The 19,015-nt window shown below is 36.0% G+C and overlaps 1 protein-coding gene across 5 annotated transcripts in view; it reads left to right on the top strand.

Moving 5' to 3' along the window:
* DIAPH2 (diaphanous related formin 2) overlaps window positions 1–19,015 on the top strand; it is a 232,578-nt gene that overhangs the window by 148,344 nt on the left and 65,219 nt on the right. For all 5 annotated transcript variants that reach the window (XM_034063587.1, XM_034063586.1, XM_031048216.2 and 2 more), the window contains 2 exons: window positions 556–691; window positions 18,209–18,304. In XM_034063587.1, coding sequence (XP_033919478.1) covers window positions 556–691; window positions 18,209–18,304 — 232 coding nt within the window. The remainder of the gene's footprint in view (window positions 1–555; window positions 692–18,208; window positions 18,305–19,015) is intronic.

Genomic DNA, 19,015 nt, shown 5'->3' with positions numbered 1-19,015 from the left:
GTTTAAACCTATTAAATAAACTGGTTTCCATTACTTTTGATGTATATTGTGTATTTACATGATCCAGACTGCTTTGGCTGTTTCAACACAAATATTTGTAGCTTAAATGTTAGTAACTGAGCTTTGATTGCTTGTAATTAAAGTTTGTTGTAGTGGGAATTTGGGCTTCATCCCCACTCATCCCTCCTAACAGCAAGATGCAGGTTTAGGCTACGTTTACAGTCTTAATAACAAAACTAAACCAAACTAAAAAAGAACAAACGAAAACCAACGACAAACATTTTCCTGCTGAAAAACTTGGAATTTCTTCATTTGTCATAGCTATTTCAGTTTTCATTTTTCTAATTATCTGATGTTTATGTATACAGGTAGTGTGGTAACTGATGCTTCCTCTAAGATTTCTAAAGATGCTTGAAGTATTGAGTGCCAGTCCCTGTTTTTTCCCCTCACTTCATAGGATGTAATCATAGTGTCTGTGCAAGCAAGGTTACTTCTGTTAATCTTTCTGGTTTTCCCCAGTATATAACACACCCATGTTCATTTAATCTAATGCAGGAGGCGTTAAAAGAAAACAACAAGAGAAAAGAAATGGAGGAGAAAACAAGGAGAGCCAAATTAGCAAAAGAGAAGGCTGAACAAGAGAAACTGGAGCGACAGAAGAAGAAGCAGCAGTTGATTGATATGAACAAAGGTAAGGCATCACTTTTAGTAGAGATATTTGCTAAGAGGAACAAGAAAGTAAGAAGTAACTAACTGAAGGCTGTTCCTGATCAGTATGAAAAATACTTGCTGTCTGCTTTGAAAGCTGAAAATAAATTATCTTTTCCAGCAAAAATTACATTTTGTTTTGTCCTACCTGATTGTGTCATTCCGTATGTGCCATGTGATATGTGTAATGTTCCTTTCAAGGTGTTTTGCTGGGAATTATTGGATTGTTTTCGTTTGCAACAGTTAATTGATTTTTTTTCATACGGATTAATTCCAAGAAGTATCTTCCCTGCTCTGTTGTTAATTTCATTCTGTAAACATCTCTATAATCAAGCTAGTGTGGCAATTACAGCCTTTCTTTTTGGCCTTGGAAGCTCCATGTTATAATAAATGTTCTCCCAACAGTCCTATTAAGAGCTGAAAAACATGGTTGAGCTTGGAGCCTAAGTACAGAGTGACATTTCAGCATGATAAAACACAATGTGTTCATCTTGTTAGCTGTGAGAATATTGTATTTTGCGTGAGGCCACTCCAAGAGAGAGCAGTGTAAGACAGAAGGAGGAATTGGGTGGTCCTGATTCTGATGCTGTGCAGGTTTTCAGAAGGTTGTAAAATTCAGGCTTTATTCTTCTGACTCCAGAGGGCATGTAGAGGTGGTATAACTGTACACTGCATTGCTTAAGAGATGACTTGAGGCTGCAATTTTTTGTTCCATTTCCATGAGATCTGCTGATCTGACCCAGGTGTAAAACACTTGTTCTTTTTATCCACTGAACAATTACATACTCATGGAGAAATACTGTTTTGTTTTTTCTTATGATGAGATTTATGGAAGAGGTGATGATGTATTAACTTTGTGTAAGGAAGATGTTACAGCAAACCGTGTAATTATGACAAACTAACATAGTGCAGTGCTGGAGATAGATTGGATGGGATTGATTGGATGCGTTTCAAAAGCATATATACAGAATCTATAAAGTCAGTTTATACAAGGATTAAAAATACTGTCAAAATATTAGACCAAGCAAACAGACCCAGTCCAACATTTAAGAGGATGAGCATGGAGGTAAATACAAGGCAATAAAATCAAGGGACGGGTCTGAATTCCTGTCACTGATGATGCAGCAGTACAAAAGTAGTGTCATGTAATACTAATGGTACTGTTTGGTGCTGCATTTATTTAAAATATATTTCTGGCACATCAGAACATTTCCCAGAAAAACTGGGTTGTGTGTGGAAAGCCAGTCCTCAGGGAACGTTAGTCAGCCAGCCTCCCCTTCCCATTCAGCAACCACGTTTTTCTAGAACCTCCAGTTACACTTGTGTTAATATATCTTAGAACTGTATCGTCTATTTGAGCATTACTTTGTGAGACTAAATCCTATTTACAGTGATTTCAGCAAGTAGTGCTGGTTTATCTTTATTGATATATGTATACAGGTGTCACAATACTGTGCTTTTTATCTGCTCAGTAATTTCACAGTTTATATTTGGTAAAAATGAGCAACCCATATATAAATCTGCAAAACCAAAGAACTGGACAAAGTGAGAACAAGTTTTATTTACTACTGTAAAATAGTTCTTCTGCAACCACTTTATATGTACTATCAATTATATTTTAAGAAATCATAAATTAGATTTGCTGTTCTATTTGGTGATTGTGATAAATTGTTTTTCCCAAATCTTCAGTCTTTGCATTCTGAGTTTTAAAAATGAGCTTATACTAATGTTATGTAATTTGAATATGATGATAAAAAGCTCATTTATTTATGTGGGAATCTTTTAAAAATTCTCCTATGTTTTCGTACTTCACTTTGCCCCAATGTCTCTAAGTCTTGCTGTTTATTTGCTTGGTTTCTGTTGGTGTTCAGGTGACCTCCCCAGGGCTTGTTCGAAAGGTTTCTGCAGTGGTACTGTAAAACCTGTTATTTTTGGCCCTGCTTAAGGTGGCAGTGGCATTGCATGGACTACACTGCAGCATAAGTTTTAGTGAACAACTCCATGGCTTTGTCTGGATAACAAACTTTAATTTCATACCATATAAAGATTTTTCTAATAATTTCAGTTTAACTATAAGCAGAATATAGAATTTAAATACGGGTGATACATAAGCACATTTACTGTATTTTGTGACGTTAAGCTCATGGAGACTTTTCTAATCCTTTCTTTCACCTTGTGACTAATTTTAAATTACTGTCACCTGACAACAAATGTCCTTTGTAATATGGACAGGCACTTTTCTGTGAGTGGGGTAAGAACCACCTAAATGTCCCATCATCACCCTTCCCTCTACCAGTGTGCTTGAAGACATACTAAGAGAGGTTAATTGTAACTATGCTCAGGACTATGTAAGCTAATGAGTTTTATTAGCCATTGAAAAGAAGGAGAAGCCCCCTTAGGTACTGTTGTTAGTGGGTTGTTCTATGTTTAAGGGCTATAGCAAACAGCTCAAAGTTACACCTTAAATCACTTCAGCACAGTTGGTGAGAGCATACCTGTGTCCATCTGTTAAATTTTTAAGCAGGTGAGGAGTAGACCAAGCTTAGCAGTGATACATGTATACTGCTAACATCTTTCTTTTCATCATGAAAGACTTTTCCTATGAAGAGGTAAAACTAATTTTGCATTTGCATTTCTGTTTTACTGAAACTAACAAATATGTGAATAACTGCACATGGCCAAATGGACCAAAACTCCCATTTGTAATTTTTCTAAACCAGTAACACAAAGTTAGTTTTATACTTGTAAATTATATTGTCTAATACATTAAAATAGCCATATCACAACTCCATTGCCATCGTCGGAGACAGGAGGATAGGTCTATCCTCACTGGACTCCACCACATTGGTACTGGTTTTGCTGACTATTTTTTTGTTGATCCATCTATGTCTCTATGCACATTGCTGCTTATATAAATAGTTTGTAAATTTGGCTAAGTGGATGTGACACAAAACACTTAGAGGAAGGAGGCAGATGTCCTCCCAAGCTGTCATTTTGACAAGGTGATTTTCACCCAAAGGGTGTTTTAACCTAACTCTTTGAGTCATTTTGCTGGATGTATCTTCAAGAATAAAATTTTAATGCATTGCTCTAGTGCTCTAGCCTTTCAAATCAGAGTAATTGTGTTCCTACATTTTCCAGCCTTTTACTGTGTAGTTCTCTAATAATTATTTTTTGCTGTTACCTGGTTATGCAGCTACTTTTTTTTTTTTGTGGACACTGGAGAGAACAGATTAGAATGAATTAGAATTAATTAAATATTACACTTAATATAAGCTTCTTAGTGTAACTGAGGAAGGCAGAAACTGCAGCATGGCCAGAATTGAGACCTGTCCTCTATAGTACCTAGTTATGAAGTAACCTAGAGTTGCTAATATTGTAAAGTTTGGTGATTTGTGCTCTGTGTAACTGAGATGCCACATTAATGCCATGTGTAAACTGATATAAATCCTGCTAAACATGCTAAAATATGTAAAGACAAATGTAAAAATATAGGAAAGCTCTCAACTCCATGGAAACTTTGAGATGATTTACACTGGACAGCCTCGTGCAAGCTTAAGTAATTCTAAATCTTAAAGGAAATCCACATTTCAAAATGCGTTGTGCATTTCATGCAGAACAAAATGGGCTGAGAGGGGACAAAATCAATGTAGACCTTTAAAAGTAAAAAAAAAAATACAGCAGGAACTTAGCTGACATGTACGTCTCTGCTTCAAGAAACTTCGCTGTATCAGTGTCTGATTTGTTGTAAATAAGCAGAGTAAGCCATACAGAAAGGTGAAGTGGTTCTCAATTAACCAAAAATGAACATTTAATTAAACTAAGGTCTTTTGAGTCTGTGGTTCTGTTGGAAATAATTTCTTGAGATGTAGTCAATGAATTCAGCATTATTTGGGGTAAAATCGCTGATACAGATGAGGTGTTTGGGACAGCAAAGGCTATGTAATGGTTTGAATCAAAGGCAACTTTTGTGACTGTCTATAAAAGCATTTTGATGGATGAGGCATTACATAGTGCTCAACTTAATGGAAAACCTCAATTTCTGTGAAATATTTTCAGAAGTTAACACCATTTCTCCCTATCTGCCATGTTCAAGCAGTTTTGAAGAATATCCATATAAAAGTGGTTGTTTAACAGCTGATTAAAATTACCATTAAAAACCTTATCAAGATTGTTTGGATTGCTTGAATTTTCTGAGAGAAGTAAATTTTTATATTTCCATGCAATTCTATTCTTATTTGCATGATTTTTTCCAAAGAAGTTTTAAACTTTTTTAGTGAAGTGTATTTCATATACTGTTGATTTAAAACTAGACCGTAAAGCAATTTATAGTGAGACCTGCTGTTTAATATTAAAACCTTCATTTTACAAGTTCTTGCTATAAATCCTTATTTCCCATTGTGTAGTGCCTGAAAGACTGTCGCTGTCATCTGTGGTGCAGGCAATGCCATGGCGAGCTGTTCTGACAGCTGCTGTTCTCTTCTTTCTGAACAGTACTGCTGTAGATGGGCAGCTGTAGAGCATGGAAAGATTTGCTCCTTTCTGGAGTTCTGTTCACTTTGCTGTTACTTCTGCAGCTGTTAGTACTTGGTTATGCTGCTTTCCTGGTGAGGCCTGGAGATATTGCAAGACTCAAGTGACTTATGCACATCTTAAATTTCACAGTCTAAATCATGAACCAATCTTATATATTATGGGAGAGGAATTCTGTGGGAAAACGATTAAACAGTCCATTCACTCCTTTAGCATTCACTAATTCCATGGAACTTTCTTTATAGCTGTTTTTCAGCAGTGTTTCCTGTTTTTGAGGGCTGTTGCAGGCAGGGCTATGGTTCATTTATACGTAGTCTTTCATGGCTTCCATCTGACTTAACATCTGCAGAAGTCTTGCAGCAGAGCCTCCATGTGCATATCTGAACAAGAGAGAAAAAAAGAACCTAAGACAGCTTTCTAGGAGCTGAAAAGCCTGTAACAGCAATTCTGATGCAAATGTTATTTAATCAGAAACAGTTTTGCTCTTCATTATATCTGATTACTCTGGCAATTAAAATCACCTTTTAACTACCAGTATTAGGATAAAAGATAGAATGAGCTTCCTCAGTCCCAATTAGTATTGAATTAATTGTTTTGAAGATATATTAACATTCTCCCCTAATGCAGATGAAGATAATGGAAATGAAGTTCTGTGCTAGTGGCTGATGGATATTCCTACTTTCCCTTTTTGAGTATTCATATAAAAGAATTCATATGCCACTTATTCAGACTGGTATGTGCTAGTATCAGCAATAATTCCGTTGCGTTTCTTTGAGCTGCTCTTATACTTGCATTGACTGTTGCAGAATATGGTTAGAGGTTCCTGCTGCTAAAGTTGTCTTACAATTCCAGGTTTTCCCCATTGTTGTGTCTTTTTTCTATGTGCTTTACATAAACAGAGATCCATACTAATTTTATTACGAGACACATATTATTTTGTAAATGTCTTAGCCTTAATCCTTTGAATTTCCCTATTGGCTGGTGATTGTATGGGGTACCTGGAATGATAATCTTGGGGCTTATTTGCATTCTACAGGTTATTAGTTTATGGTGCTGGATGCCAATGAAGCAAGCATTACAATTCCTTTGGGAAGTCCTTATCCTTCATATTGATGTCGATGGTCTGTTTGAGTATGCTGTAGTCTTCCTGAAATAACAATATTCACTGAAAAAAAATTAGATGGAGATTCACATTATGCTTAAATGTGAGCACCTATAGAACCAGGATGAGGTTTCATTGGTTTTATTTATTTCTTCAAAGCAATTATGCATGAGTTGCTCAAAATCTTTTAAGATCTGTTTATCCAGGAGTTTGGAACTGCCTTGAGAATGGCGAGGGATATAAAAATTACTCTAAATGTTATTAATGGGGGTCAAAAGCAGCTCAAAGAAACGCAGATAGATGTGAGGATGGACAAAAAGTTAGAAAGAAATTACAACTTTAAATGTAATTTAAGCTTTTAAAATGTTGCAGTGGAAAAATTAGTGTTTGTTTATGATTATGGCATATGGTGCATTGCACTCAAATGAATTTAATGTGGTAATTTGTCAAGAGGGGGGAATTATTAGACTCTGAAATCTGAGGCTGGGATAACTACGGGTGGAGAAAGGCAGAACAGTTGAATTCTTTTCCCTTAAAAGTGGGTTTCTTGGGGACTAGTTACCAAACAGTAACAAGTGGTAACTTTAGATAGCTGTGAATGCGCATTCAGCTCTCCTTTTCCTTGGAGAAGGCATTTTTATTTCAAAAAGCAGGTGTTAGTGTTAATTTTGACAGTACCTGCAGTATTATTTACCCATGTAATGCTGTGTAACATTATGTTTGTATAAACAAATTAGTTGATAAACTACCTCTCCCTTAGTATAGGGTTTGTTTGGGAATCAGGTAGTAAGAAGGAGAACATGTGGAACTGTTGCAAAATGGAAGTTTGTTTGACTATGATAGCAGGACAAGTTTGGTGACCAAGCTCTGTCTTAGTGAAATGATGATGTTTTCCTCGGGTGCTAGTGTCTTATTTCTAATAGATCTAGTTGCCTTCACAAGAGTAATTTTTCAGATTAAGCAGGAAAGAATATCATGTTGGTGAGTCTCTCTTTACTGCATGCTTGCTTCTAACACCACTCTCAAGTGTTTAACAGTAGTATACAAGGTTAACTTCATAAATTAAATAATGATCATTTGTCAATATATTTCATAATTGATCTTCATTAATAAATTTCTGTCTGAAGTATTGACTAGTGAAAAGTTACAACACTGCCACAAATGCTAGAACAATTTGTACCCAAGTACAGTCACTGTGCTTAATGGCAATTTAAAAGGCTGATGCTAAGGCTTGGTATACTTAGAAGAAAAATTTTGTAAGGCACCAAATCACATTTATTTTAATGACAAAAGTCTTGTCTGTTCAAATGTAGAGATCTAAATGAACTTAAACATTATGATATTTATTTCAGTGGCTCTTTGCTAGCTGTATAATCAAAGTTGCTGGTCATTGCTGAGTTGTGCAGTCCACTGCTAGAAGATACAAAAGTTTCTAAACATACTGCATTTCTTCTTCTAAATGTGCAGCAGAAGCAAAGCTTCTGTATCCAGTATATAGATTTTTGTTGCAAACAGAAAGTGGAAGTATGGCTGGGTTTTTTTTAGACATTGCCAGATGGTCAATAAAGGTAAAAGTGTGACTTTGCAGGTCTTAAAATTTAGATCTTAAACTTAGAGAGACATGATTCAGTGTCATGTTCCATAAGGTGAGAGCTGTAATGTAGTAACATTTGTCTTGAGAGTACAGAATGTTCAGCTTCACCACATAAAAAATGATTTTCAGAGAGCCATCAAAAGCTAAAAACAAAATACCTCTTTAGTCGTGAAATATTGCAGTGATGAGAAAAATATCAGCTAGAAACTGCAGAAAAGTCAAAGAACTGGTAGTTGGACTGTACTAATATAACAAAACAGGGACCTGTATTAATGAGAAAATGTACACGAAAATCTGTATTCAGTTTACATATCTTGGGCTACATATTTTAAATGCAGTAAGTTTTGATGTCTGTGTTTGTCATGGTTTAAATGCAGTGTCAAATTCAGCTTCTGTACTTGTCCATGTGATATTAGTTTAATCTTCATGGAAAAAAAAGTAGTTTCAGGGTTACTTTGGAATCTCTGTAGAAAGGATTCAAAGTCACGGACAGGTTGACATTTGCCATTGCTTTTTACTATGTACACATTCTTAGTATGAAAAGTCCTGGAACAGCATGCTGGACTTGCCGACCCCCATTGGCAAAGTGAACTTACAACAATGAAGCTTAATAAAGATCCTGGAGGATTCTATGATTTTAATTTGTTTTAGACAGGATGTATTGTGAGCTATTGTGCTAAGAAATGACATTTAACACTTTAGTCTGAACCAATTACTTCCTTTCTTTTGAGTTTTAATGTATGATAAAAGTGAGCCTGTACTGATACGGCAGTCAGAATTCTGCTGGCCAAGAATTCTTTAAGCCATTTGATAAAATATCATTGATTCTCTATCATGTGGGCATGCAGTTGATTTTTCTCTAAAATTAAATAAAAGCTTTTCAAAAAGTTCTGTTTTGTGTAGACTGTAATAAGATGAGTTACAGAAGTTTTCTTCTGTAAGGTTGAAAGGCTCCTATAAAGTAGTAACTGAGGAATATCTTTATGTGTCACAGAGATGTTTCTTTGTTACCTGTTTGACTTTATGATTGTCATCCCAAAAATAAATTTAGGGTTGACCTTGGTCACTTCTGGTTCTGGCACTGAAATCTGTGATTTTTTGTGACATCAGTACAGTTGGCTAAATTTGTTTTAGGACTTGAAATAATTGAAATATGAATTGGACAATGTTATTACAAATGTAACTAAAAACATCATTATGGTTTAATCACAGCTAATAACTAAGCCCTCCAGAGCTGCTTGCTCACCACCACCTCCGCACCCCCCCTTATACACCCAACCCCTGGGATGGGGAGAGGACTGGAAAAGTAAAAGTGAGAAAACGCGGGCTGAGATAAAGACAGTTTAATAGGTAAAGCAGAAGTGATACACACAAAGAAAGAAAGGAAGGAATCCATTCACCACTCTTCATGGACAGGGAGGTGTTCAGCCATCCCCAGGACAGCATCATACATAACAGTGTTTTGGGAAGACAAATGGCATGCCTCTGGATGTCCCTCTAGTTTATATACTGAGCACAATGCCTTTTGGTATGGACTATCCCTTGGGTGAGTTGGGGTCAGCCGTCCTGGCTCCGACCCCCACTAACTCCTTGTGAACTCCCAGCTTCCTTGCTGATGGAGTGAGGAGCAGAAAAGGCCTTGACTCTGTGAGAGAATTGCTCAGCAATAACAAAAACATCTCTGTATTTCCAGCACAAATCCAAAACACAGCCCAATACTAGCTGCTATGAAGAAAATTAACTCTATCAAACAAAAACCACAAACAAAACCCAAAAATCTGGAAGAATGTTAAAGGAAATCTTTCTTCCTCAAAATCAGTTCCCAAGACTGTTTTTTTCCTTAAAATATTGGAACAGTTGTTCAACTATAAGCAACTTTTCAAAGAAGATAGTTTCCTAATGCTAAAAACAATGATGATTTGTGCTGTCTTAGGATCTGCTAATCACAGTAATGAGAAGTTGCTTAGTACTGCAACTGAAATGTAGCCTTCAAACAGTAAAACTTGATTATAGATGCATAAAATTGTTTAGGTATCATATGGTTATTGTTTTGTGGTTTTTGAGCAGTGCAGTCTTTTCCTTCCCACATAGAGGCAATGTCTTCCCATTTGTTACTAAGGAATCCATATTAAAACATATTTTTTTAAGTTTAGTGAAAGTTATCCTTGCTGGGGCCATAGGTCTGTGCAGAATGAGGCCCCAGGGGTAATACTGATGCATTTCGAATCAATACATTCCTGCTGAAGTAGACCTTGACCACTGTGACATTTTCAGCAGATGAAGAAATATGCACACTTCAAAAGTTGTTTTCAATAACCTGCCCATACAACAAAACAGGTTTTTCTCATTCTGTTAACTTTATTAAGCCTGAGATCAGGTTATCATAAACAGGGAACTTCATTGGCATAATAAGCAAGGATTTGCCTTGCTTTTTAAACTCACATGAGGTATAGGTTCACTTACCAGTTGCCCTGTCCTAACTTGTTCTTCTGTAATTAAAAAGTAAATAACAGTCATGAGGCTGTATTCTAATCTAGAATGGCAAGGAAAACTGCTTCCTGAAGGTATTTATTATGCATGCAGAATGACTTTAGCAAATGAATGAAATGCAAATATATGAGAACAGAAAACAGCACTTTCCGAAAGATACTGAAAACTGACCTGTTTAAGTGAATATACTGCAATTAAAATTCTGGTAGTGATTATGAATAGAAAATCTTTTTCAAAAGTTTATGCAGGACACATTAGAGTTACAAAAAGTAATTACAAGTTCAAGGCAAAACAGAGTAATGCAAGATGTAAATAGAAGTGTAGTTTTAAGACTACTTGGAGAAGCAGGCAGGTAGCCAGCATGTGTTACCTGCCATGGGACTGGACTGGACTCTTTCAGGAAGGGCCCAAATTAATGAAGAATTTCCTGGGAAGTTCCAGTAAACTTTAGCCAAGGTGGCTGTGCTGTACCTACATTTCTCTTAACTCAGATTAGTTTACAGTTAGGATATTTGGAATAATGCCTACAAGATGTTTTCACAAAGCACACTGGAGAAAGAAAGTGCAGCAGTAAAACCTATGGGTATTCCTGTAGTAATCAGTGCAGAAAAGTAAGAGAAAGCAGAAAATCAGTCCAGAAACAAAAGTGTGTTCCCAGGGCCTCTCAGAGCTTTGCCTGAGAATCTGAGCTGAAGAAGCTGAATAGTTAGGATGTGGATCACGATTTGGATGCATAGGCTGAGGTCTGTTGTGGCTTCAAGTGTAGTGCAGTTTATATGGTCCTCAGTTATTCACGTACTCAAAAAGCTGAAGCTATTTTGTTGTTTTATTTTCCCATCAGTAGTGCTACTTCAGTTTTTAGATTTTGTGTTAAGAACAGTAGTAATTATTGGGATTTTTTTATGTTCTGATCAAAATGGCCTCTTTTCTAGTGCAAACTGAAAAAAACACCAAAAACCCAGCAGTGTTTGTGAAGATCCTGAAAAAATCTGCTAGAAGATGCTTATTCCTGCCCTTTTGATAGATGATAATATAGTAAAGGCTGAGGTTTTGTACAATAGAGGCCACAAAAAGAAACTGAAATAGGTCTCACTAACTTTTTAGTTCTTCTTCAGACAATTTCTCTGTATTCCTCACAGGCTACCTTGCTTTCATCCTCTGCAGGCTTCCTTTTTGTGTTTGAGTTTTTCCAGGAGCTTCTTGTTAGGTTTCAAATTCCCTTCTTTAGTATATGCTGAACATTTAGAGCTGGGAAAAACATGACTGTTTATGTAGTGCATGGAAGTCTAGCTGACATTTGGAGGCAATGTTTAGGTAAAATCTCTTCCAAATTTACTTTGACCTTACCTAAATCTACTTTTTCTTTGTATTCTGTAGTGAGAGGAGAGAAAAGGCTGTTAAAAGTATTCCTTTTACTATGCAAGAAAGAGTAAAAAAGAAAGTTAAAGATTTCTCTATTTCTTTAAAAATAGCTCCTTGGAAGCGAACTTGGCTTCAGGGAAATTGCTACTTGTCTTCTTGAAGAAGATACTAATCTATTTTTAGTACAGCTTGAGATGATTATTTAGAGGTGAGCAACTAAGAACTCATAAAGTTAAAATCACCAGGGGTGGCCACTACGACAGTAGCAAGTTCTAGAATGCTTAGTGAATCAGAGGAAACCAAGGAAGTTCAATATTACCATCTTTATATACAGTCTACAAAAGAGCTGTACATTTGTCATTCATGGTTCAGGTGAGTCCCCCTAAAAAGAGCACTACCACATGTTTTTTAGCGTGACCTTTAGCAGGGCTCTTTTAATGACTTTGAAAGCCTCATGAGCTACAACAGACTAACATTTCAGTTTCCAGTATGAAATTTGAGCAGCAGTTGGTTTAAAAAAAAGAAGCCAGAAAACCTGTTGTTGTCTTGGCTCAGCTGAGTCTTTATTGCTCCTCAGGCAAGCAAAAATGATACTTTACCTGCATATTTTTTGTCAACTTCATGTTTCATTTTAATCATATGAGTTATAAATAGAAAAGAACATGATTTTGCATTTAATATCAGGAGGTATGGATGTTGGGGTCTCTTTCTGAGGTTTAGATGAGATTTGTCAGGAAGTGATAAAGGAATGTAATATCTACAGAAAGGATTCTAAATCTAACTTAAGGGTCATATTTCATAAAGTGTTGGCAGTGATAGCACAGGGAAATATTTTATCTTCATCCTCATGTTGAAATGGTTCCTTTATTTCAGAGGAGCTGTTAAAACAGAGAAAATGGCTAGAGAAGCAGGTGAGGGATTGTGTTGGGTCTGTGAAAAAAGGTAGCCTAAACATTCTCCATCATTCTCAAGTGTTTGTTTTCTGCCTTTAGAACATAGTCCTCATGGTTGATTTAGCAGTGCACAGGTTATGCTAAAATAAATTACCTACCTGTATTGAGGAACTGTAGTTGTATATCAGGTAGTCATAATACAGTGCATGAGCACGCTGTTTCAAATAATTATTATTTAAAATGAAGACACTTTAATCCCTGCTCTGTGTTCCAGAGGTAGGTTAAATGTCATCTCCATGTGCTTATTTGTGTTGGGTGAAAGACCTGATGTGCATGATTTGCTTTATCTCTGGACTGTGTTTTTACACACATTCTCATACAGTGGACACAAGTAGCATAAGGGAGGCAGAACAGCAAAGCATCTTGATGTGCTTTTTTCTAACATTACTATCTTAAGTAGTTGTCAAGCGAATCTTCCATATAAGTAGCGTGACAAAAAATTACATGTACCTACAGAGCAGAAAGGGAGACTGAGTGATAACAGGACTCATCTAGAAGGGTACTTGAAACTTTTAGTCCTTCACATGTTATTAGACTTTTAAATCTTTAATTAATGTTTTACAGAGGGAGCCTTAAGGCTTGTACACTACTGTAGTCTTTCCTGCAATAGTTTGCATGTACAAAGGCACATTTACATTAATTTTACCTTTTTAGAAAATGTTTCTTTTCCTGCCTTCTTTCTAAATATTTGAAATTGCAAAGTTAATACTGTTGTTGCATCTCCACCTGCCATTTGGTGGTGGATAAAATACAAAGAACGGCTTGAGTTTGGGACAGGTTATTCACCTTGTGAAAACTGAAGTTTAAAAATAATCATAGCATCACAGACTGGTTTGGGTTGAAGGGACTTTAAAGCTCATCCAGTTCCACCACCCTGCCATGAATAGGGACACCTTCCATTAGATGAGCTTGCTCCAGGCTGGCCTTGAACACTACCAGGGATGGGGCAGTCACAGCTTCCCTGGGCACCTTGTGCCAGCACCTTACCACCCTCACAGGGAAGAATTTTTTTTCCGTATCATCTCTGTTTCCTAAATCCCCCCTTTTAATGTTCTGAGTATAGATTATATGCTTTGTTTCTCTCTGATATTTACTTCTTTGGAAGTACTTTACATTAGAATTAAATTGCTAATTGATTATAAAGTTTTGAGTTCAGTGTTATATGAACAAAAATCAGACCTGATCAGACACTTTCTAATACATTGTCTTGATAGATATTCTAAACAAGTAATTATTATTTGGATGGACAGTTTTCCTCATACCTGCACTAGAAGACATTCAGAAACTAAAACACTTGTTCAGAAGTGAAGACTTAGTTCACCACTCCAGATATCCAGGAATGTTTTTCTTCATGCTGAAACTTACACAGCAGCCTAAATGACAACAGTGGGTTTCTTTCACTCATCCTCATTTTGTCATGTACTGTTTTCAATATACACCATTGATAAGGAGTTGCAGATTGATGCTTTAGGTAGAGCGGGTTGAAAAGATCATACAACTTCTGCTTCCGCTGTTGCCTGTGCTATATCATATAATTTCATTCAGAGTTTTTTGCTTCATCCTTAAAATCTCCACACTTATTCCTATAATCTTCTTTGGAAATGTGTTTTAGAACATTGTTTTTTGATTGCAAAGGTAATTCCACTAATTCAGCCTCAGTGTTTTCCTACTGTACCAAAACAGCACTCTCTTGGCGAAGTTATCTGTTGGGATGAATTTTCTCTTCTGGGACTTCGCAGATTCTAAGCACAGGAGGAGGCTGTCAAACCTGTTTTCAGTGGCTGCTTTATGCACTCTAAAGAGATAGTGTTGCCTTAGGCATTTCTTGTTAGAATCCATTCTCCTGGTTATTGTAAAACCTTTTCAACTTGTCATTTGTCTTGTGTGAATGTTGTAATTAAGCTTGTACACAGTATGTTAGTACTAGAAATAGAGTATGTGACTTTTGAACACTCTGATCAGATAGGTCATTCATCATTGTTTCTTTGATCACTGTTTATATTGGAGCTCTTGTTCATTCCCTAATGAAGAGCTTATAGCTTGCACATGAAGTTATACACACTTATTTCTATTATTTTAATCTTTATAAATTGCTCAAAATCTTATGTATGTTCCGATCTTATCTTTCCTAATGGTAGTATTGCTTATTTGTATGTCTTCTGTTCTTACATCAAATCCAGTCACTAGTTTTTCAGAAAAGTTCAGTTGATAAGCTCTCAATTGTTAAAGCTTCCTATCTATTAACAACCTGCTGTTGTTAGTTAGCCAGATATTTTTCTAATGGCCATCTTTTGCACTCTCCACTAATGAATTAAGCAGCTATTATATCCAATGTTGAAGACCAGATAAATGAGAGAATTTTTCCAGCCACATAAAGTGCTGTGTATTGCATTAACAAAAAGCATACAACCATAAATGTAGTCTAATATCTAGGGCAGAACTATAATGTCATAATCTTGTGTTCTGTTCATTTCAAAACTTGTTTGAAAGGCATTTCATATTACCAGGTGAAGACTCTCATACTTAAATTATTTAATAATAATAATAATAATAATAATAGGTATATGGTCATTTCAAATGACACATTAATGTCATAGAGATTTGCTTCTATGTCACTGGAGAGAACTTTGAATTAGCTGACCTGGCATTACTCATCACTCATCCATGGTCATTTATCTAGCTTGTCTTTTGCTCCAAAAGGTAGAACTGTTTAAGTGCATTAGCATTGAGGTGAAAAGTTCACCCAGTTTGACCATGTTGAGATACACCCCCTCTATGCACACATACACCATCCTTTTGTGCATCAAGATCTTCAATTTCTGATTTAATTTCTTTTGTCTGATCAAGGGTCTTTTTTTTTGATATTGGCAGTCCAGCTCCAGAGTGCTAATGCTTAGAACATCATACACAACAACTTTGCTTATGAATGCATGATACGGCTGTTCCTCATTCCATCCATCATAAGTGTATGGAGCTTATGACTGTCTTTTCATATCCACTTCCGTGTTACGGACTACTCTGATTCTCCTTTTTCCCTTCTTCTGTTCTGTTTGTTGTAAGTGGTGGAAAATTATGAAAAGTATAGTTGTCTTCATACCAAGGTTGCCTGCTTACCGCAAATGTGACTTTATTTGTTCATTGTGTCATATTGTTTTCCTCTGTCTGTGCCTCTCACCATGCTTTGGACTTTTCAAGAGTGGAAGAAGCAATAATATTATTCTGTGAAAGAAGAAAGTTATTTTTGTCTGCATTATCATCATTTAAAGTGGCCAAAATCTGTTGACTAAACTGGTATAAATTGTGGGACCTGCAAGAGGATGACTTTTACAGTACTATATAAAAACAAAAAGCCAGTCAAGGAGATAGGTGGTACTATGTGAAGTACCTCAGCAAGGGCTGTGGGAAAGGCTGAAATTTCTTTAGATTTTGTTAAAGAATTTAAATGAAGGCTGACTGAAAATGCAGTTCCTTGTACAGTTCCCTTCATCACCTGAGGAATTTAAAGTGCAATGCTGAGATCAGACCTAGTATAAATTTGAGGAGTTAAAAATCTCCTAATTGTGTTCTACAGCTTCCTTACAGTGTCTTTCTATTGTATATTTTGATATTCAAACAACAGTGTGGGTTTTAGCAGTTGCAGTAATTAGAGGTGGAGTAGCACACTCAGCAAAAAGTGGAAGGCTTCATAAACATTTATGAGGTATTGAAGGATCTTTGTTTTTTTGAGTAAACTGCCAACTCTTAATGAAGATCAAATGATATTGTAATTTTTCTGTGCATAAAATATTCAAGTAGATTAACCAATACCATGTATTACAGTCACATTCATTAAATGTTTCAGACCTGTTTGACAAGTATTAGTTTGGACAAAGTGTATTCACAGACTTTTGATTTAGAAACTAAATGTAATACAGAGCCAACAACAAATCAATGAATAGGCATGTGTAGGATAAAGAGCACAAAGAAATATTATTATGTTGTGTGCTTTAGACAAGTTCAGACAAGGCCTTGTAGCTGTGAGTGTGAATTGAGAGAAGATAATTTACTTGTTTTGCAGGAGCTTAGTTTTTTCAGGGGTTTAGATGTAACATAATTAAACCTGATATTTCCGAGTCTTCTGCTAGTTGCTGCTCTGCTCCCTTTAGTCTTACATGGGAGAGAACTTTATGTATGTGTTTGTATATTATACTAATAGTTTGAATTGCCTTGATGTATAATTTAAATTTACTGAGTAGTTACAATCATCATCGTCATCATGTAGAAATCTGAACCAGGTACTGGTTTAGGATTGGTGCACTCGTATATGAGGTCTGGATTTAGTCTGATAAATCAAAGTGTAATAGAGAACTGGGGAAGAATACCTTTTGCATTAATAAGCTGCTTTTAGCCTTGAACATTTGAGAGCTTGAATGTGCATTTAACCTCCTACACTTTGTGTGAGTCAGAAGTATTTTACCGTAATGTAAATCTTATGCACAAAGTAATTATCTTCCCACTCTGTGATGGGGAAATTTATATTAGCTTGAAGTCTGAGAGATGTGACTAAAATGTCCACCTACCTGCAGAGTCTAGTCTGTATTTTAGTTTTGGGTTCTAACAGACATGTGAACAGAAAAAGAGACATTCATCAATAGTTTTGTAGCACTGCAGTTCTCTGACCTCTAGTTCTCATACTGCTATCGACTGTTAATAGCAGACTAAAATGCAAAGGAAGTTAAAGACTTAAATGCATGAAAATAAAGTCATCTTTCTACCCAGATTTCCACAATGTACCATAAAGTCCAGCTATTTAAAGCCTACAGGTTAGCTTAGATATAAAAAAAGAAAGATTTAACAGTTATGGAATTAAGCTCTTTAAGAAAAGTTATGCCACTTACTTTCACTGCATGATTCTTCCCTCTGTTCTTTCATGATCTTAAAGATCACCCATGGTGCACTGTTACATGTGTAGTGTATGGTGTATGTATTATCCCACATTGTATAGACAATTGCTTGGGGTTTTTTTTCAAGGATTTAATGCATGAAGGTGTAAGGCAACATATAAATATTTGTAATACTACAGTATTTACCTTTGTGCCACCTTTCGTCAAACTTTCCTTGTGGATTGGGTAAATCAAAAAGAAATGACCTGTTTCTACTTCAGGAAAACCTTAACAGAATTTAACAGCGGAACAGCAGTCATTCACCAGCAGTTGTCTATCTGCATGCTGAATATGCCATCAATAATGCATGAGATAACATCTCTAAGTTGGAAGAACCAGAGGATTGTCATCAATTTTGCTTAATAGAGCATCATACAAAAACCAGACAGTAATACCTGAAGCACTGACAGCATCCATTACATTAAAATGTACACAGCTCTTATTTGGAAGCGTTACGTAAACTTGACACCAGTGCTAGCTTTTTTCTTTCTAAAGTCTGATTTCAGTTGCACTGAGATGAATATTATTTGTCTCCTATTCTCAGAGGGTGATGAGACAGGAGTGATGGATAGTCTGCTGGAGGCCTTGCAGTCAGGAGCAGCGTTCAGAGATCGCAGGAAACGAACACCAAGAGGACAAGGTAAGATGCTTTCTAAAAACTTTGAGTTAGAAACTGAGCGGGCAAAAGTTGTTTTGCAAACGTTTAAGTTGTTTTGCAAATGTTTACCAACAGTTTTCTCTGAAAACCTTTGAGCTACTGTTAGTCATTAAGGTACTGTGAAATTCTTAAGTATAATTAATGTACTGTAGGTGGTGCTGTGAAAAAATATTAGCTTCTTACCACAGGAAGAGTTTGGGCATATAGCCAATAGTCTTTTTCAAACAGTGGTCTTAGATATGTTCTGTTTTGGAAGTTTTAGTCTGTGTAGTTATAGAAGTCAAAATCACAATAAAGTAGCTTCATTTGCTTGAGGGAGACAATATTATTGTACTGGACTTAGTCTGGTTACTGGTTTACTGGTTTAGTCTGAGCAATTATTGCTTCCTGCAAAGTTGGTTTTAAGAAAGTTGGAGAGAAAACTAAACAACTTCATATTCTCTGTATTCACACTTCTTCTGCTTATGCTGTGCCAGTTGCATGCAGTTTGTTAACTGAATTTACTCTGCATTTAGTTTTCATCAAAGCTCATGGCACTATACTGTATTTTCCAATTTTTAAAAATGTCTTACACTAAAGAATATACTCTTAACAGTTTAAAATTGAAAAATTGTAGTTATATGACATAAAATCAAAAGCTTATGATAGCATGTGCTGGCCAAATTGGGTTATCTTGTGGATAAGCCATTTATA

Source organism: Melopsittacus undulatus, chromosome 6, assembly GCF_012275295.1.
Source record: "Melopsittacus undulatus isolate bMelUnd1 chromosome 6, bMelUnd1.mat.Z, whole genome shotgun sequence".
NCBI lineage: Eukaryota > Metazoa > Chordata > Aves > Psittaciformes > Psittaculidae > Melopsittacus > Melopsittacus undulatus.
This window is presented reverse-complemented; position numbering and strand designations above follow the sequence as displayed.